Source organism: Piliocolobus tephrosceles, chromosome 13 (genome assembly GCF_002776525.5).
Source record: "Piliocolobus tephrosceles isolate RC106 chromosome 13, ASM277652v3, whole genome shotgun sequence".
NCBI lineage: Eukaryota > Metazoa > Chordata > Mammalia > Primates > Cercopithecidae > Piliocolobus > Piliocolobus tephrosceles.
The window spans coordinates 9,319,861-9,340,028 of NC_045446.1; the positions used below are offsets into that span (position 1 = coordinate 9,319,861).

Genomic DNA, 20,168 nt, shown 5'->3' on the forward strand with positions numbered 1-20,168 from the left:
CGCCCCGCCCCGCCCCGCGCTGCCCAGCGCCGGCTCCGCAGCTCGCGCCCGCCCGCCTGCCGGCCCGCCCGGCGCCGGGCCATGGCGCTGCTGCGGGATGTGTCGCTGCAGGACCCGCGGGACCGCTTCGAGCTGCTGCAGCGCGTGGGGGCCGGGACCTATGGCGACGTCTACAAGGTGCGCCGGGCGACGGGACGGGCGGGAGAGCCGGGAGGAGGGTGCCAGCCCCGCACCCCGCGGCGGGATCCAGCCCCCGGCCCCGCCCCCCAGTTCGCTTCACCCTCCGCCCGTGCAGGCCCGCGACACGGTCACGTCCGAACTGGCCGCCGTGAAGATAGTCAAGCTAGACCCAGGTGAGGGCCCGGGTCGGGCCTCTGCGCCACAGGGAGGGCAGATTGCCTGCGGGCGCGGGGTGCGGGCGGAGGGTTGACGTTTTCGAGACCCCTGAGAGGCGTGCCCCAGGAGGTGCTGTCACCTGGCACCTGCCTGGTCCGGAGGGAGGCACTCTGTGCCCATTTTGCAGATGGGGGCACTGAGTCAGGGCAACCCCAGCGCGCCCCTCCATGATGCTTTGTGCTTCCCAGGGGACGACATCAGCTCCCTCCAGCAGGAAATCACCATCCTGCGTGAGTGCCGTCACCCCAATGTGGTGGCCTACATTGGCAGCTACCTCAGGTTAGGCTGCCTTATCCTCCTGGCCCCAGGCAGCCCCCATGCGACCTACTGTGTGCCCACCCCAGCTCTTTGTCCCCTAGGAATGACCGCTTGTGGATCTGCATGGAGTTCTGCGGAGGGGGCTCCCTGCAGGAGATTTACCATGGTGAGGCCAGGGCTCCAGGCCCCAGCAGGCCCCAGCCTTCCCCCATCCCCACCCCATTGGGGTACTGGAGGGGAACTCTGGGCCCTGGACTGGGGCTTCTCTCCACTCCTGCCTGGCTGTGTGACTTTGAGAGAAATGCTGTCCATTTCTGGGTTCAGTATCCTACACTAAGTTGGGAGGGGATGTGGCCAACACGGCTTTCACTTAACAGTGCCTGCTGCTTTTCCCACACAGGGTAGCCTGGGAGGGTGGGCATGACCCCGGCCCCGGCCCCCCAGGCCAGCCTCTCCCTTTTCCTTTCAGCCACCGGGCCCCTGGAGGAGCGGCAGATTGCCTACGTCTGCCGAGAGGCTCTGAAGGTAGCTGGGCCTGTGAGGTGCCCACACCTCTCGTCTCCAGAAGCTGTGGGCTGGGAGCCCAGATGACCAGCAGGGAGGCGGGTGGAGTGCCTCGGGTGGGGCTGGCCCGAGGGGCCAGGTCCTGGGGAAGAGGGGCCCCAGCCCTGTTGCCGGAAGCAGCCCATTTCCCTCTTGGCTCAGTCACTTCCTGTTTGGGGAGAGGGGAGGAAGCAGCAGCCTGGGTGGGGGGCCCCAGTCCTGAGAGGGGGCTTGGGGGAGGTGGGACAGTGCTGGGTGGCTGCTCTCAGGGACTCCTTTTTGTCCCCAGGGGCTCCACCACCTGCATTCTCAGGGGAAGATCCACAGAGACATCAAGGTAGGCGCCTGGCTGAGGGTATTCCTGGGAGGGAGGAGGAGGCCCTCGGGGGCACCAGACGGGATTCTCTCTCCTCCATTCCCACAGGGAGCCAACCTTCTCCTCACTCTCCAGGGAGATGTCAAGCTGGGTCAGTACCCTGGGGACACGATCAGGGTGAGGGTTCTGTGGACCCTCCCTGGCTACCCTGGACTCAAGGGTTGGGTGTCACTGGGCGAGTCACTTTGCCACTTGAGTCTCAGTTTCCCTGCTTAGAAAATGGAACGGTACTCTCTCCCTGCTGGAAAATGGAGGAGGTTGGGTCCGCACGGAGTTGACGTGGGACCAGACACTCCGTCAGGGATAGAGGGTGGTTGATGCCTCTCAGGAGAGGGACCTGGCCTTGCCTAGGGCCTGCGGCAGCTGTGACCAAGCCGGGCCACCTGCCCATTTGAGCCCTGCCAGGTGCAGCCGGAGCCAGAGCCCTGGGCGTGGGAGGGTGAGTGGCAGCCAGAGGGCTGGTGAGAGTGGCTGTTTCTCCCACAGCTGACTTTGGGGTGTCAGGCGAGCTGACAGCGTCTGTGGCCAAGAGGAGGTCTTTCATTGGGACTCCCTACTGGTGAGGCTGCGCCTAGGGCAGAGGGGCAGGGGCCACAGAGTGGGGCACCTGGCCATCCCATCTGTGACCCCACCTCTAGGATGGCTCCGGAGGTGGCTGCCGTGGAGCGCAAAGGTGGCTACAACGAGCTATGTGACGTCTGGGCCCTGGGCATCACCGCCATTGAGCTGGGCGAGCTGCAGCCCCCTCTGTTTCACCTGCACCCCATGAGGTCAGCCCAACACTTGCCCCTCACCTGACCCTTGACCTGCTGCCCGTGGCCCCTGACCTTGTGCCCTCTACAGGGCCCTGATGCTCATGTCGAAGAGCAGCTTCCAGCCGCCTAAACTGAGAGATAAGACTCGCTGGTAAGGGCCGCACCCTGCTGCCGGGACCCCCTTTTCTGTCAGCCCCGTAGTGGACAAGGAGCCTCTGCCAGCTCCCGGGGGGCACCCCCAAGAGCCCTGTCCTCTCTGAACCACTACAGACCGAGTGAGGGGCCTGGTCCTTCTGTGGGCTGAAGACCCAGCGTGGTCAGGAAAGAAGGGCAGACGGTTGGTGGAAGAGCTGCTGTGTCTCAAGGCAGCGTTGCTCGGCCAGTGGCCCTTGGCCTCAGCTGGCTCCTTCCTGGGCGGCCCCAGCAGATACCTCTGGAGGGGGATGGGGCGGCTGGCAGGACACCCTGTACAAGGGCTAACCTGGATCTGGGGGGCTCTTGTGCCCACTAGGACCCAGAATTTCCACCACTTCCTCAAACTGGCCCTGACCAAGAATCCCAAGAAGAGGCCGACAGCAGAGAAGCTCTTGCAGGTGGGAGGCAGGGGGCCGCGACAGGGGCCGGGAGAGGAGCCCAGTGCTCAGAAGCAGGGCCCTGGATCAGGGGCCAACCTGATCACCTCCCTCTCCGACTTTCCAGCACCCGTTCACAACCCAGCAGCTCCCTCGGGCCCTCCTCACACAGCTGCTGGACAAAGCCAGTGACCCTCATCTAGGGGCCCCCTCCCCTGAGGACTGTGAGCTGGAGGTAGGTGAGGGGGCTGGAAAGTGAGTCTCGGGCGGGTCCGCTTAGGAGGTGCCCAAGGGCGGTGTTGGTGGAGGTTCCTTTCAGTGGCACCATTCCAGCTTGGGGAGTCTCTGCCATGCTGAGTTTTGCTCCCTGTACCACCCCGCTTGATAGGTCCCTGTCCTTGAGCCCAAGCTGACCATAACCATGACTGTGCCATTTTCTTGCTTTCTGTATGATCTTTGGCACCTGTCTGTGTGGGGTCTCTTATCTGTGAAGTGGGGTTCCATTTTATTTCACGATAGTCCCAGAGGGCTGTCATGAAAGCAAAACGCGCTGGTGCATGTGAGGCTCCTAGAGCAGCCCTGGCATGAGGCGTGTGGCAGGTGTGTCCACACTATTTCTGTTTTTCCTTAGACCTATGACATGTTTCCAGACACCATTCACTCCCGGGGGCAGCACGGCCCGGCCGAGAGGACCCCTTCGGAGATCCAGTGTGAGTCTGCCACAGGGGCTGTGAGTGTGCAGATTTTGGGGGGCCTGTGTGCGCACGGATTTGGTGTGAGAGTAGGGGGTCCATCTGGAGACTCCAGCTCCTTAACCCCTGCACTCTGGGCCCCCCAGTTCACCAGGTGAAATTTGGCGCCCCACGCAGGAAGGAAACTGACCCACTGAATGAGCCGGTGAGCAGGCAGGCCTTGAGGGGAAGGTGGTGCCCAGAGGTGGGGCAGGGAGGTCGGATGGAGGCCAAACGGCTCAAATCAAGGGAGATTTGAAGCTGGGTGACCTCGGGCCTCGGACCTTGGGCTGTCCGAGCAAGCCTGTCCTATCCAGGGACCTGGAGGGCTAGGGGCTCCTTCCTGGGCCAAGTTCTTTTAGGTAGGTGGCTGGAAGGTAGCACAGAGACCCTGCCTTTCCCAAAAGGAGGCCGTCATGTGCCCGAGCCCCCGCCCTACCCTGCTCAGCCTCGTTTTCCCACCTGTGTGTCCCCGGTGATCTGACTCCCTGTCTCTGCCCTCACCGGTTCTGTCACTGTCTCTCTTCACCCCCCAGCCTGTCTTTTCCTCCTTTGCTGTCTGTTGCCCTTTCTTTCACAGTCTTTAGCTCTGCCTTCCATTATCTGTGTCTCTCATCTCCTGGGTGTTTCCATCTCACCTTCCCTGTCTGTCTTTCCTCTCCTGAATCTCTTGACCGCCCTCTCACATCGTGTCTATCTCCGCTTCTTCCCTGGTCGCTACCTCGGTTTCCCCCAGTGGGAGGAAGAGTGGACACTACTCGGAAAGGAAGAGCTCAGTGGGTAAGTGAGGGATGGGGAAGCTGCAGGGGGCGGCAGGGGTGGCAGAAAGACTGACCCCTGACCCGGCACGGTGGCTTCCGCCCATAATCCCAGCACTTTAGGAGGCTGAGGTGGATGGATCTCCTGAGGTCAGGAGTATAAGACCAGCTTTGCCAACATGGTGAAACCCCATCTCTACTTAAAATACAAAAATTGGCCGGGCGCGGGGGCTCAAGCCTGTAATCCCAGCACTTTGGGAGGCCGAGACAGGCGGATCACGAGGTCAGGAGATCGAGACCATCCTGGCTAACCCGGTGAAACCCCGTCTCTACTAAAAAATACAAAAAACTAGCCAGGCGAGGTGGCGGCGCCTGTAGTCCCAGCTACACGGGAAGCTGAGGCAGGAGAATGGCGTGAACCCGGGAGGCGGAGCTTGCAGTGAGCTGAGATCCGGCCACTGCACTCCAGCCTGGGCGACACAGCGAGACTCCATCTAAAAAAAAAAAAAAATTAGGCTGGCTGCGGTGGCTTACACTTGTAATCCCAGCACTTTGGTAGGCCAAGGTGGGCGGATCACAAGGTCAGGAGTTTAAGACCAGCCTGGCCAACATGGTGAAAGCCTGTCTCTAGTAAAAATGCAAAAAATTAGCTGGTGTGGTGGCACATGCCTGTAATCCCAGCTACTTAGGAAGCTAAGGCAGGAGAATCGCTTGAACCCAGGAGGTGGAGGTTGCAGTGAGCTGAGACTGCGCCACTGCACTCCAGCCTGGGCAACAGAGCAAGACTCCATCTCAAATAAATAAACAAAAGTTAGCTGGGCATGGTGGCCCATGCCTGTAATCCCAGTTACTCGGGAGGCTGAGGCAGGAGAATTTGGGAGGCAGAGGTTGCAGTGAACTGAGATCTTGCCATTGCACTCCAGCCTGGGTGATAAGAGCGAAACTCTGTCTCAAAAAAAAAAAAAAAAAAAAAAAAAAAAGGCTGAGCTCTGACCCCTCTGCCCCACTGCCCAGGAGCCTGCTGCAGTCAGTCCAGGAGGCCCTGGAGGAAAGGTGAGGGGTGTGGACCTGGGGGAGGGGTAAGGGGTGGACGGCCTCGGTGCCAGTCACACCATGCCTCATGCCTCATCTCCCTCCCACAGGAGCCTGACCATTCGGTCAGCCTCAGAATTCCAGGTGCCACATGGAGGGAGGCTGGAGCTGGGATCCAGGCCACTGCAGAGGGTACGATTGGGAGCGGGACACGGTCACAGGGCAACCTGGTAATGGCTGGGCTGGGCCCTGCCCCTCCTACCAGGAGCTGGACTCCCCAGAAGATGCCATGGGAACCATCAAGCGGGCCCCATTCCTAGGGCCACTCCCCACTGAGCCTCCAGCAGAGGAGCCTCTGTCCAGTCCCCCAGGTGAGTCCCAGGCTTGGGAGACCAGGAGGCAGCCCCAGGGTGGGGGCTGCAGCAGGAAATTGCAGTATGCCTGTGCCTGCAGGAACCCTGCCCCCACCTCCTTCAGGCCCCAACAGCGCCCCACTGCTGCCCACGGCCTGGGCCACCATGAAGCAGCGGGAGGATCCTGAGGTGAGAGGGTGCTACGGGGGGTGGGGAGACGGGTGGCTACAGCTGTCACATCAGCCCTGACTCCTTCCCTCCCTCCCAGAGGTCGTCCTGCCACGGGCTCCCCCCAACCCCCAAGGTGCACGTAAGTGTTTGCCCCAAGCCCTGCAGTCCCACAGCCCCGCCACCCACCACCCCTGCACTCCCTCGCCAGCCTCTTGCCTCCTTCGCAGATGGGCGCCTGCTTCTCCAAGGTCTTCAACGGCTGCCCCCTGCGGATCCACGCTGCTGTCACCTGGATTCACCCTGTTACTCGGGGTAGGCGGGGGCAGGGAGGAAGTGGGAGCCCAAGGAATCCCTCAGCTTGGGCCAGGGGGCATGTCTGACCTCTGACCCCATGCCCAAACTGGCAGACCAGTTCCTGGTGGTGGGGGCCGAGGAAGGCATCTACACACTCAACCTGCATGAACTGCATGAGGATACGCTGGAGAAGGTGAGGCCTGGGTGACTGTCGGGGGCAGAGGCCTTGGGGGACCTGGGGTGTTGACCGCTTGTCCCTCTGTCCCCTCCAGCTGATTTCACATCGCTGTTCCTGGCTCTACTGCGTGAACAACGTGCTGCTGTCACTCTCAGGTACAAGGTGGGAGAGGCAGGGAGGCAGGGCCCGCAGGGGCTCCAGCGCCTCAGCATCCTGCCCACCAACACCCCAGGCCCAGCCTCTCCTCCTTTCTGCAGGGAAATCCACGCACATCTGGGCCCATGACCTCCCAGGCCTGTTTGAGCAGCGGAGGCTACAGCAACAGGTTCCCCTCTCCATCCCCACCAACCGCCTCACCCAGCGCATCATCCCCAGGTCAGGGATCTTGGGCTTGCAGGGAGTGGGAGGCAGAGGGGCAGGGAGGGGCTGGAACATGGCCTTGCCAGTTCCTGGGATTGCAGCAATCTTAGACATGTTACTCTGCCTCTCTGAGCGCCGTTTCCTCCTCTGTCAATACAATTGATGGCCTTCCCCCACCCTCCCCACCGCTGGTTGGGAGGCAAGAAGGAGATAGTGGATGTGAAAGTGCTTTCCAAGTTGTGGGAGCTGTGGTTGTTCGGATGTGAGGCTTGACAGTTAAGCAAACGTTTACTGAGCACTTATGCTATGTTGGCCCCTGTGCTGGGCTTTGGGACATGGATAATCCCATGAGTCCTTGCTTTCAAGAAAGGGGGGAGATGGGTGAGTCCTTGCTTTCAAGAAACAGTGGGGCTGGGTGTGGTGGCTTACGCCTGTAATCTCAATCCTGCAATCTGAGGCAGGATTGTTTGAGGCCATGTGTTTGAGATCAGCCTGAAAACAGGGAGACCTTGTCTCTACAAAAAATCAAAAAAGGCCGGGCGGGGTGGCTCATGCCTGTAATCCCAGCACTTTGGGAGGCTGAGGCGGGTGGATCACGAGGTCAGGCGATTGAGACCATCTTGGCTAATATGGTGAAACCCCGACTCTACTAAAAATACAAAAAAAATTAGCAGGACGTGGTGGCACGTGCCTGTAGTCCCAGCTACTCCGGAGGCTGAGGCAAGAGAATCGCTTGAACCCGAGAGGCAGAGGTTGCAGTGAGCCGAGATCACGCCACTGCACTCCAGCCTGGCCGACAGTGAGACTTTGTCTCACAAAAGAAAAGAAAAAATCAAAAAATGGGGCTGGGCGCAGTGGTTCACACCTATAATCCTGGCACTTTGGGAGGCCGAGGTGGGCGGATCATGAGGTCAGGAGTTCGAGACCAGCCTGGCCAATATGGTGAAACCCTGTCTCTACTGAAAATACAAAAATTAGCTGGGCGTAGTGGTGTGTGCCTGTAGTCCCAGCTACTTGGGAGGCTGAGGCAGGAGAATCGCTTGAACCCTAGAGGCAGAGGTTGCAGTGAGTGGAGATGGCACCACTGCACTCCAGCCAGGGTGACAGAGTGAGACTCCGTCTCAAAAAAAAAAAAAAGAAAAGAAAAAAATTAGCTGAGCGTGGTGGCCTGGGCATGGCGTTGTGTGCTGGTGGTCCCAGCCATTCAGGAGGCTGAGGCGGGAGGATTGCCTGAGCCCAGGAGGTTGAGGTTGAAGTTGAAATGAACTGTGATGGCGATCGTACCACTGCACTGAAGCCTGGGCAACAGAGCAAAACCTTGTCTCAAAAAAAAAAAAAGAAAGAAAGAAAAAGAGAAATGTGGATGGTTAGCACCTGGTACTGAGGTCCAGTTAGAGGGAGAGCTGGGAGGGGTGGAGGGACCTCAGAGACGGGGCAAGCTTGGGAGGTTTGAAAGTGTGTCAGGGTTTCTAAGCAGATGAGGTAGGGAATGACATTCCAGGCAGGGGAAGAGCGAGTATGTGTTAGTATGTGTTGGGGTGAAGCAGCCTGGTGAGCTGGGGAGGTGTAAGGGTTTGCCTGGGGGCCAGTAATTCCAGCACTTTGGGAGGCCAAGGCGGGTGGATCAACTGAGTCAGGAGTTCGAGACCAGCCTGGTCAACATGGTGAAACCCCATCCGTACTAAAAATACCATAATTAGCCGGGCATGATGGCGGGCGTCTGTAATCCCAGCTACTTGGAAGGCTGAGGCAGGAGAATCGCTTGAACCTGGGAGGCAGAGGTTGCAGTGAGCCGAGATCGCACCATTGCACTCCAGCCTGGGCGACAGAGCAAGACTCTTTTCTCAAAAAAAAAAAAAAAAAAAGTCCACCTGAGGGAGGAGGCAAGGCAGCCCAGGAGGAAGCTGCACCACGCTGGTGGCAGAGCCCTGCCTTTCTGCCTTAGATGCTGGCCTAGAATTTTAAAGGGATCCCCTCTGTATGTCGATCAGGATTCTTTCTCTCTCTCTTTTTTGAGACAGAGTCGCACTCTGTCACCCAAACCGGAGTGCGGTGGTGCATTCTCACTGCAACGTCCGCCTCCCAGGTTCAAGCGATTCTCCTGCTTCAGCCCCATTAAGTGCTGCGATTACAGGCGCCCACCACCACACCCAACTAATTTCTGTATTTTTAGTAGAGACAGGGTTTCACCATGTTGGCCAGGCTGGTCTCAAAACTCTTGACCTCAAGTGATCTGCCCGCCTCGGCCTCCCAAAGTGCTGGGATTATAGGGTTGAGCCACCGCGCCCGGCTGGGATTCTTTCTCTTGTAGGTGATGCAAGTCACTAGCTTAAGCACAAAAGAGAATTTAACAACTCATGGAAATGAAAATCCAGGATCAGGGTTTGCTTCAGGCTCGGCCGTGTCCAGGCTTCGGTGGCACCACAGGCTCCCATCTGCGTTTCCTGGCTCTGTTTTCCTCTTGCTGTCTTCATTTTCACCGCAGACTACGGTCTTCAACAGGGGCATCAGGAAAAGCCTTGCTGAAAAAGTGTTGGTTGAGCAAAGACTTAGAGGAGGTGATGGCACAAGCGCTGTGGATACCTGCGGAAGGGTATCCTAGACCGAGGGGATGGCCAGGGCAAAGGTCTGGTGGCAGGAGTGGGCCTGGCCTGTTTGAGGAACAACAAGGAAGTCATTGTGGCCAGAATGAGGGAGAGGGAGATGATCAAGGAGGGCCCCGTGGCCACAGTGCAGCCTTTGGCTTGACTCAGAGCAGCCCGGGGGCCACTATGGAGGAGTGACATGGGTTGAGATCATCTTCAGGAGCTCACTCAAACTGCTGTGTTGAGAACAGAGCGAAGGGGGTGAGGGTGGAAGCTGGAGTCCCATCAGGAGGCTGCAGGAGGTGGTGGTAGCTTGTGGCAGGGTAGCAGTGATGGGGGTGAAAAATTGATCAGAGGCCAGGCATGGTGGTTCATGCCTGTAATCCCAGCACTTTGGGAGGCCAAAGCAAGCAGATCACTTGAGCCCAGGAGTTTGAGACCAGCCTGGCAACATAGGGACCCCCCCAGTCTTTACAAAAAATACAAAAATTAGTCGGGTGTGGTGCATGCCTGTGGTCCCAGCTACTCAGAAGGCTGAGGTGGGAGGATCCCTTGAGCCTGGGAGGCAGAGGTTGCAGTGAGCCAAGATTGCACCATTGCCCTCCAGCCTGGGTGATGGAGCTAGATCCTATCTCAGTGAAAAAAAAAAAAGAGAGTCCGGGCATGGTGGCTCACGCCTGTAATCCCAGCGCTTTGGGAGACTGAGGTGGGTGGATCATCTGAGGTCAGGAGTTCAAGACCAGCCTGACCAACATAGTGAAACCCCATCTTTACTAAAAATACAAAAATTAGCCAGGCGTGGTGGCGGGTGCCTATAATCCCAGCTACTCGGGAGGCTAAGACAGGAGAACCGCTTGAACCCAGGAGATGGAGGTTGCAGTGAGCCAACATTGTGTCACTGTACTCTAGCCTGGCAACAGAGCAAGACTCCATCTCAAAAAAAGAAAAACAGAAGAGAAAAACAGTCAGATTCTGATTCTTTTTTGAAAGTTGAGCCAGTAGGATTTCCTGATGAAAGAGAAAGAGGAGTCAAGGGTGGTTCCAGGGTTTTTGGCCTGGGTATCAGGAAGGATAGAGCTGTCATCAGTTGAAGGTGGGGCAGTTTCAGGGGGAACTGAATTCAATTTTGTTGCATGAAGATGCCTATTAGATGTGCAAGTGGGACCTGTGTAGCCATGGCGGGGTGGGGCTGGGCTCTGAAGGGAGGGGCCCTGGGGTATGGGCCCCGACATTGTCATGACCAGGTGGGTGGTGCAGAGGGTAGGGGAGGCCAGGCCAGTGGCTGCAACAGCTGGGGAGCTCGGGAGGGCCCTTCCTGCAACATGCTCACTCCAGGACCACATCTGGAGCCCTGTGGCCTTGGGGCTTCCTGAGCTCAGTCCCCAAGTGAGCCTCTGCTTTGGCCCAGGACCTACAGGATACAGGCCCATCAGAGCCCCAACAGGTCACAGGCAGCTTTGAGCCTGTGTTCAGGAAATGGCAGAGGCACAGTGAGCATTTTGAATGCAAAGAACAGAGAACTGGAGTTGTTTGGAGAAAAAACAAATACAAAATATATGCCTTTGTCCCATCCAAAGACCAGATGGGAAGGAGAGTGGGAGGAATGTGGGGAGAGGGAGGGACGAGGACCAGGGACAGGGAGAGACAGATACTAGTTTCCTCCATGTCCTGGCAGAGGGTACAAACAGGACCCAGGCCGCTGGGTGGAGGTGGCAGGGCTGTTGACAGGAAGCCCCATTCCCCAGAGGAAGAAACAGGCTCAGAGGGTCCCCTGGAGGATTAGGGGACCCCCAGTGGCCAAGGCAAGGGCCCCTCTGATGACTGTCCCTCACTACTTCTCCCCTGATAGCAAGGCGAGCCACCCCCTGGCCCCACAGGGCTGTTGCCTCAGCTGCAGAAGCAGAGGGCAGGCCATGTGCCTTTTGAAGTTTATTCACTGCCCCGGGCCTGTTTTCCCATCTGTGAAATGGGCCGTGGACGCTCTGTGTAACCTGGTGGGGCTGGAGCCTGCATGCTCCCCAGCCCCTCCACGCTCTCATCTCTTCATTCGTTTCTTTTCTTTTTTTTTTTTTTTTTGAGACAGAGTTTCGCTCTTGTTGCCTGGGCTGGAGTCCAATGGCACGATCTCGGCTCACTGCAACCTCCACCTCCTAGGTTCAAGTGATTCTCCTACTTTAGCCTCCCAAGTAGCTGGGATTACAGGCATGCGCCACCACGCCTGGCTAATTTTGTATTTTTAGTAGAGACAGGCTTTCTCCATGTTGGTCAGGCTAGTCTCTAACTCCCGACCTCAGGTGATCTGCCCACCTCACCCTCCTGAAGTGCTGGGATTACAGGCGTGAGCCACTGTGCCCGGCATTTCTTTATGTATACCCTGCCTTTACCTGACAAGGATTTTCAGTGACTTAAAATAGGTGGAAAGTCCTAATACGTGATGACAGGAGCTGGCCCTCTGTGAGCACACACGATTCCCAGCACTGCCGAGAGCACCTGCCCTGTATTAACTCATGAAGCCTTCGCTGTGACCCTCTAGGGTGGGCCCCGCCATTATCTCCAATCTACAGATGACGAAACTGAGGCATGGAGAGGTTAAGTGGCTTGCCCGAAGTCACACGGAGCTAGAAGCAATTCTGAGACCCAAAGCCCTGGCCTGGATGGAGACATTTCATCCTGGCTGCAGGCCCGGAAGACTGGCTTCAGGTCCTCCGCCCTTCCCAGCTATTCTTGGGACAGGTTACTTTGTGTCTCTGAGTCTCAGTCTTACTTGTAAAGAGGGAAGATGATAGCGCCTGTCTCACAGCGCTCTGCAGGGGCCTTGCCCGTGGATGGCATCTCGGACACAGGCCCTGGTTGTCACCCCTACAGGCGCTTTGCTCTGTCCACCAAGATTCCTGACACCAAAGGCTGCTTGCAGTGTCGTGTGGGTAAGAAGTGGGCTGGGTGGGGTGGGGCGGGGCCTGGTGGGGGGCAGTGCAGGCCTAGCCCGGTGCCCACTGCCTGCTCCCCTGCCAGTGCGGAACCCCTACACGGGTGCCACCTTCCTGCTGGCCGCCCTGCCCACCAGCTTGCTCCTGCTGCAGTGGTACGAGCCGCTGCAGAAGTTCCTGCTGCTGAAGGTGAGGGGCGGTGGGGGGAGGCCCAGGGCACCCTCAGAGCTCTGGGGGGAGAAATGGAGACCTGAGCATCCCTGCTGCCCCCTAGAACTTCTCCAGCCCCCTGCCCAGCCCAGCTGGGATGCTGGAGCCGCTGGTGCTGGATGGGAAGGAGTTGCCGCAGGTGTGTGTGGGGGCCGAGGGGCCTGAGGGGCCTGGCTGCCGTGTCCTGTTCCATGTCCTGCCCCTGGAGGCTGGCCTGACGCCTGACATCCTCATCCCACCTGGTGAGCAGAAGGGCCAGGCTGCTGGGGGTGGGTGTGTGTGCATGAGAGACCAAGGGAGGGAGGCAGGGAGGGAGGGCTGAGGCTCCCAAACTAGGCTCCCCACAGCCGGTGGCTCCACAGAGACCTTGAGGGCTGCCATATGGGGTCTGGGGCCCACAGCCTCCCTTCAATGAGCCTCACCTGGGCTTCCATAAAAGGGTTCATTAGACCAAAGGGCTTGGCAGCTAAGAAAATCCTGGCCAGGCCGGGCATGGTGGCTCACGCCTGTAATCCCAGCATTTTGGGAGGCCAAGGCGGGGGGGGCCTTGAGCTCGTGAGTTTGAGACCAGCCTGGACAAGGCTGAGACCCTGACTCTACAAAAAAAATTAGCTTTGGCATGTTGGTGCACGCCTGTGGCCCCAGCTACTTGGGCTGAGGTGGGCGGATCACTTGAGCCTGGGAGGCAGAGGTGGCTGTGAGCCATGTTCGCACCACTGTACTCCAGCCTGGGTGACAGAGTGAGACCCTATCTCAAAAAAAAAAAAACAAAAACAAAAAACAGTCAACACTGCTCCGGGCTGTAGGGAAGGGGCAGATCTGGCAAGGCAGGGCCTAGAGGCCCCATTCTGAGCCAGGAAGCAGCACTCCAGGTGTTGTGGCAGCTCGGGGTGGTAGTGAGCAATGATGGGCAAGGGAGAAGGGAGGGCGCACGTGGTTAAGGCACCTGGTGCCAGGCCCTGAGCCAGGGGTCTCACACACAGGATTTTATTCTTTATTTTATTTTATTTTATTTATTTATTTATTTATTTTGAGATGGAGTCTCGCTCTGTCGCCCAGGCTGGAGTGCAGTGGCCGGATCTCAGCTCACTGCAACCTCTACCTCCTGGGTTTATGCCATTCTCCTGCCTCAGCCTCCCCAGTAGCTGGGACTACAGGCGCCCGCCACCTCGCCAGCTAGTTTTTTGTATTTTCTAGTAGAGACGGGGTTTCACTGTGTTAGCCAGGATGGTCTTGATCTCCTGACCTCATGATCCGCCCGCCTCGGCCTCCCAAAGTGCTGGGATTACAGGCTTGAGCCACCGTGCCCGGCCTATTTTTTTATTTTTGAGACGGAGTCTTGCTCTGTCACCCAGGCTAGAGTGCAATGGCACGATGTTGGCTCATGGCAACCTCTGCCTCCTGGGTTCAAGCGATCCTCTTGCCTCAGCCTCCCGAGGAGCTGGGATTACAAGCATGTGCCACCACGCCCGGCTACTTTTTGTATTATTAGAAACAGGGTTGTGCCATGTTGGCCAGGCTGGTCTCAAACGCCTGATCTCAGGTGATCTGCGGCTTCGGTCTCCCACGGTGCTGGGATTACAGGTGTGAGCCACTGTGCCCAGCCCAGGATTTTATTCTTGATCCTCATGATAGCCTCTCAAGGCAGTGCCATCTTGCCTGTGTTATGAGGAAACGGAGGCTCCAAGAGGTAAAGTGACGTGTACTAGGTCACAGTGACTGGGTCATGAGGCCTGCTCCCCCTAAATCTGGAGTCCTCCCGTGGCTTCCCGTGACTCCTCCCCCACTCCCCACGAGCCCCAGGATGGGTCACTCATCCTCTCAGAGTCTCAGTTCCCAGCCCCGGAGGGAGATGAGGTTTCCCAGCCCCAGGGCTGTTGTGAGGCTGATGTGCCCTCATGGCTAAGGGCTCTCTGTAGCTGGGCTCCTGTGTCCCCTTGGGGTTGGGGGGACTGGTGGCTCAGCCAGGCGGTTTCTCTTCTGTACCTGCAGAGGGAATCCCAGGCTCGGCTCAGCAGGTGATCCAGGTGGACAGGGACACAGTCCTAGTCAGCTTTGAACGTGAGTGCCCTGGGGGGCAGGGCTTAGGGCAGGGGAGGATGGGGTGAGGGGACCACGTGGGTCTGCCTTCCCAGAAGGGAGCCTCCCTGTCCCCACCCACCAGCCCCCTCCCTGTGCAGGCTGCGTGAGGATTGTGAACATGCAGGGCGAGCCCACGGCCACACTGGCGCCTGAGCTGACCTTTGACTTCCCCATCGAGACTGTGGGTGAGTGAGCCAGAGGTGGGGTGCAGGCTTTTCCCTGGCCTGGAACACACTGTGGCTTAGGGACTTGGGGCTGGTGGTAGGAGGAGGAGGCAGATTCCCCAGCCCCTCTCCTGAGCCGTGCTGGTCACCTGAGGTCAGTGAGGACCCCTGTGGCCCAGACCCAGGCTGAGGCGTGGCTGAGGGGGCTCCAGGCCCGGTGCAGGGCTGATGGTGGCCCGGCCCCCGTAGTGTGCCTGCAGGACAGCGTGCTGGCCTTTTGGAGCCATGGGATGCAAGGCCGCAGCCTGGATACCAACGAGGTGAGTGGGGCCCAGGGACCTGGCTGTCCCCTGCCTCGTGGTCCCTACCTCTTTGCAGAGGACCTACTGGAGTGGCCTCAGTGCTTCCCACCCATCTTCTCAGGTGACCCAGGAGATCACAGATGAAACAAGGATATTCCGAGTGCTTGGGGCCCACAGGTAGGCAGTGGTACCCCAGCCTCCCCTTCAGATGCCCGAGGCCAGAGAAGGGGCTGATGTGCCAAGTGTCTCCCGCCCTGCCCCCTACTCCTCTCTCCTCCAGAGACATCATCCTGGAGAGCATCCCCACTGACAACCCACAGGCGCACAGCAACCTCTACATCCTCACGGGCCACCAGAGCACCTACTGAGAGCGGCGGGCCTGGCCAGGGGCTCCCCACCCCACCCCATGCCTTAGCTGCAGGCCCGTTTGGGCAAAGGGGCCCATCCCAGACCAGAGGAGCCCAGGCCCTGGCCCTGCTGGGGCTGAAGGGCAGAAGTAATCCTGAGAAATGTTTCAGGCCTGGGGAGGGAGGGGAGCCTCCCACGCCTCTGCAATAACTGGACTGGGGGAGCTGCTGTCACTCCCCCTTCCCCGAGGCAGCCGAGTCCCTAGTGCCCGAGGCAGGGGCCCTGGGCCTGGGCCATTCATTCCATTTTGTTCCACATTTCCTTTCTACTCTTTCTGCCAAGAGCCTGCCCCTGCGTTTGTCCTGGGAAACACGGTATTTAAGAGAGAACTATATTGGTATTAAAGCTGGTTTGTTTTACTCCTTTGGTCCCTCTGGGTCAGGGGAGTGAAACCACTTCATCTCCCAACTCCTTCCCTCCAACACACCTTTCTGTGGGCACCACAGAAGGGCAGGGCCTTGGAGAAGCCAGGTAGAGGTGACAGGAGGCCATGGCCCCCAGCGGCCTTCCCAGGGGCACTGTGCCTTCCCCTGTACCCTTGCTCAGAACTGACCCTCAGCTTTGCAGTTTGAGGGCTGTGTTGTAGTTTGGCACCCCAAGGACTCATGCAGATGGGGGGCCTCAACAAAGGGACTCTCATCCAGGGCACCCTTGCCCCACCTGCCTCAGTGCCAGGCCCTGGGGTCACTACCAGAAACGGACCAGCCCCCAGGGAGGGAGCCTGCATCTTGAGTTCATGGCCATCCTCCTGTAGCTTGTGCTTACGCTGTCATTCTCCCAGGGGCTGTCTGCTCAGCTCTGAACACCAGGGACCCCAGGGTCAGGCATCCCCTCTTGCCCCAGGAACTGATAAGCCGCTCTTGACCAGAGCCTTTGGGCAGCTGCAGCCCAGGAGGCAGGATGGGAGCGGCCTTGAGGGCCCACAGTTGGGGGGATGGGAAGGTGGGGGCAGGATGGGGGGAACAGCTGGAGCAAAGGCCCCATCGTCACCCCTGACATTCAAGGCAGGTATTGGAGTAAGGGCTTTGCACCTGGTGGGCGGCAATAAAGACTTGCAGAGTGATGTGGTAGGTGGATGGCAGCCATGAGAGTAGGCTCAGTGGCTCCCAGGGTGTCACACTGTCCCCTCAGCCACCCTCCAGCAGCAGAGTTTCAACTATTCTGACTCCGTCCAGTGACTGGGAGGGTTTCTTGGCTGGAATGCGGAGCCAGCCCAGGGGAGGGAACACATCTCTTCACACCAGACATTCACACCCATGTTCCCGTGAGCCCCAAGGAGGGTGAGGAGCGCCTTCCAAATTGGGGTCGGTGGTAACAGGGATACAAAGTGAAGTCCTAACTTCCAATTTTCCAGATTTCTTGGAGGAATGTTGGGACCAGGGTGGGGTAAGTGGGGACAGGGAGGTGAGCTCCTGCTCAGCAAAGGCCCTGACCAAAGGCGCCCTGGGGAGGGCTGGCTTTCCACCCACCAAGCGGCCAGCAGCAGATAGTGCCTCCTTGTGGCGGCTCTTCCCAGCCCTCAGATTCAGTCTGGAAAGGGGGTTTGGACTGCAGAGTGTAAACTGCCAAAGTGGGGGCCTCCCTTAAAACGCTTGCTGCTAGCAAAGGCAGGCCAAGAGCAAAGAAAGGCCGAGAAGCCGGGTAGTATGCACTGAGAGACTAACACTTTAAATTTGATTTATGTATTTTTAAATGGGTAGCCTTTGCCTATGGTACATAGTTTTTAAAATACAGCAGAGATATCATGAAGAGTCTCCCTCTTACCCCTGTCCCCAGCCACCCTGGTCCCAGTTACTTATGAACCCTTCTAGAAGTATTTTGCATATTTAAGCAATTTGGTATATTTTATTCTTTGCAATTTTTAATATATGTATTAACATATTCCACATATTGTACTGACCTTGCCCTTTAAAAATATATCCTGGGGGGCCGGGTGTGGTGGCTCACACCTGTGATCCCAGCACTTTATGAGGCCGAGGTGGGCAAATCACGAGGTCAGGAGTTCGCAATCAGCCTGGCCAACATGGTGAAACCCCATCTCCACTAAAAATACGAAAAACTAGCTGGGCATGGTGGCGGGTGCCTGTAATCCCAGCTACTTGGGAGGCTGAGGCAGGAGAATCACTTGAACCTGGGAGGCGGAGGTTGCAGTGAGCCTAGAACGTGCCACTGCATTCCAGCCGGGCAACAGTGCGAGACTCTGTCTCAAAAAAAAAAGAAAAAAAAATATATATATATATCCTGTAGAATATGAATGTATGAAATTATCATGTGCACCCCGAAAAAATATGTATATATCCTGGAGAGTTTTGCGTTATCAAAGATCTCACTTTAAAAAAAAAAATTTTTTTTTTTTTTTGAGACGGAGTCTCGCTCTGTCGCCCAGGCTGGAGTGCAGTGGCCGGATCTCAGCTCACTGCAAGCTCCGCCTCCCGGGTTCATGCCATTCTCCTGCCTCAGCCTCCCGAGTAGCTGGGACTACAGGCGCCCGCCACCTCGCCCGGCTAGTTTTTTGTATTTTTTTAGTAGAGACGGGGTTTACACCGTGTTAGCCAGGATGGTCTCGATCTCTTGACCTCGTGATCCGCCCGTCTCGGCCTCCCAAAGTGCTAGGATTACAGGCTTGAGCCACCGCGCCTGGCCAAAAGAATTTTTACAGCTAGTGGTATTCCATTGTGTATGTTTCCCATAACAAATGTTAATGACCTGCAGTGAGATCCCTATTGGTGGAAACTTGAGTTGTTTTTACTATGTTTATATTACAAACAATGCTGTAATAAATATTCTTAGGCCAGTGTCCCTCTGTACATATTCAAGCGTTTCTAGAGGATAAGTTTCTGGAAGTAGCATTAATGAGTCAGGGGTGGCTGCATTTGTTGTGGTGATAGCCGCTGTCCAGTTGCCCTCCATGGGCAGAAACCTGTGGGAGGGCCAGACCAGACTCTAAGTCGTTCTTGAGGACAAGTAGAAGGGATGTGGGCCCCCCAGGATGTTCAGATAACTGGCCTGTACCCGGAGTCGTCCTGGTGAAAGTCAAGGGGAGCGCCATGATGTGTGCTTGGGGACGGTGGAGGATCTGCCGTGTTCCCTGTGGCATGTCTAGCACCTGCTCACTGCCAGTGCACAGGAGACCCTCGCGAGTAAGGGAATGGACAAGATGTGGTGAAGAGGAGTCCCTGCAATCTGCCCTTGGACTGGGTGAGCCACCCCACCTCACTGAGCTTTACTTTCCTTAGGTTTATCATATCCAAAGCCAACTGCAGGGTTCAGGAGGATCAGAAATACTGTAACAGACATAATGCAATAACATAGATGAATCTTAGAGGTAAATTAAAACAGCACTTTATGCACAGTACGATAGCATTTTATAAAGCTCAAAAACAAAATGAAACCATCTGTTGTTTAGCAGTACACGCCCAACATACAACCCTATTAAAAAATCAAGGGAAGGAAAAGCACAAAATCTGAGAAGGTGGTCCCTGAGAGGAGTGTGGGATGGGATAAGGAAAGAGCCCAGGAATTTGTAAAGGTATTGGTAATATCACAGCTCTCAGGTTTGGTGGTAAGTTCATGGATATTTAAGTTATAACTGAGTTCCTAACTCACGTAAGGTGCCAGATATCCTTTTGTATGTATCAAATATTATGTCGTAAAATTTTAGTTTGGACATGGTGGTTCATGTCTGTAATCCCAGCACTTTGTGAAGCTGAGGTAGGCAGATCACTTGAGCCCAGGAGTTCTAGATCAGCCTGGGCAACATGATGAAACCCTGTCTCTACAAAAAATACAAAAATTAGCTGGGCATGGTGGCACTCGCCTGCAGTCCCAGCTACTCTGGAGGCTAAGGTAGGAGGATTGCTTGAGCCTAGGAGTTCAAGGCTGCAGTGAGCTATGAACTTGCCACTGCACTCCAGCCTGGGTGACAGAGTGAGACCCTGTCTCGAAAAAAAAACAAACAAACCAAAAAACAAAAAAAATTTTTAAAAAATATTTAAAAGTAAACACTGAAAAAATAGAACTTGCTTGAAAGACAAAACCAAAAATGAAGAGGATGCTTCTCTAGATGATGAAAATAAATGGAGAGGAATCACTGCAGTGTCCTGCACAGAACTCTGGAGTTGCTGCCTTCTAGTGTGTATTGTTGAAAGGTAGTTTTATTGAGGCATAATTGGCATACAATAAGCTGCATATAAAAATATGTGCGTGATGACTTTTGACATATGTGTACACCCGTGAAACCATTTCCACAATCAAGATAACCACCATCCCCTTCACTCTGGAACGTCTCCCATGCCCTTGGTAAGCCCACCCTCCTGCTTCTTGCCTCCCATCCCCAAGTAACAACTGTGCTGCTTTCTGTCACTACAGGTTAATCTGCACTTTCTAGAATGTATGTAAATAGAATCACACAGTATGTATTTGTGTTTTGTCTGGCTTCGTGCTTAGCTGAGCATAAGGATTTGCGAGTCATCCCTGTTGCATGTATTAATAGTTTATTCCTTTTTATTGCCAAGTAGTATTCCATTGTTTGGATGCACCAGTTTGCTTAGCTGTTCATCTGTTGATGGACATTTGGACCATGTCCAGTTCTGAACTATTACAAATAAAGCTGCTATGAACATTCATGTACCTGTCTTTGTTGGATATATTCTATCATTTCTTGTGGGTAAATACTTTGGAGTGGAAGGACTGAGTCATAGGTAAGTGTTTAAA

At 56.4% G+C, this 20,168-nt stretch overlaps 1 protein-coding gene across 3 annotated transcripts; it reads left to right on the plus strand.

The window, feature by feature from the left end:
- Positions 1–6: 6 nt before the first annotated feature.
- MAP4K2 (mitogen-activated protein kinase kinase kinase kinase 2) lies at positions 7–15,855 on the plus strand. Of its 3 annotated transcripts, none has more exons than XM_023186270.1 (32): positions 7–177; positions 296–353; positions 585–675; positions 756–820; positions 1,124–1,179; positions 1,487–1,534; positions 1,622–1,664; positions 2,060–2,132; positions 2,212–2,343; positions 2,417–2,479; positions 2,840–2,921; positions 3,028–3,135; positions 3,532–3,610; positions 3,739–3,797; positions 4,368–4,411; positions 5,404–5,442; positions 5,532–5,565; positions 5,687–5,792; positions 5,875–5,963; positions 6,043–6,084; positions 6,173–6,257; positions 6,353–6,432; positions 6,512–6,572; positions 6,675–6,792; positions 12,228–12,286; positions 12,375–12,478; positions 12,564–12,741; positions 14,492–14,560; positions 14,680–14,766; positions 14,995–15,065; positions 15,169–15,224; positions 15,328–15,855. In XM_023186270.1, exons 1-32 carry the CDS (start codon positions 82–84, stop codon positions 15,413–15,415), a joined length of 2,463 nt encoding a protein of 820 aa, XP_023042038.1. In that variant the 5' UTR covers positions 7–81; the 3' UTR covers positions 15,416–15,855. The 3 variants fall into 3 exon arrangements, with proteins under 3 accessions (XP_023042038.1, XP_023042039.1, XP_023042040.1); XM_023186271.1 differs by having other exon boundaries at positions 5,899–5,963; XM_023186272.2 differs by lacking the exons at positions 15,169–15,224; positions 15,328–15,855 and having other exon boundaries at positions 14,925–15,056.
- Positions 15,856–20,168: the final 4,313 nt, after the last annotated feature.

What these genes read in the sequence shown, in the direction of transcription:
- MAP4K2 (XM_023186270.1), top strand. Translation starts at nt 82, where the DNA reads ATGGCGCTGCTGCGGGATGTGTCGCTGCAGGACCCGCGGGACCGCTTC. An exon ending in GGTCAGCCTCAGAATTCCAG is followed by an intron (nt 5,566 to 5,686) that starts GTGCCACATGGA and finishes CCCTCCTACCAG; the next exon opens with GAGCTGGACTCCCCAGAAGA. An exon ending in AGTCCTAGTCAGCTTTGAAC is followed by an intron (nt 14,561 to 14,679) that starts GTGAGTGCCCTG and finishes CTCCCTGTGCAG; the next exon opens with GCTGCGTGAGGATTGTGAAC.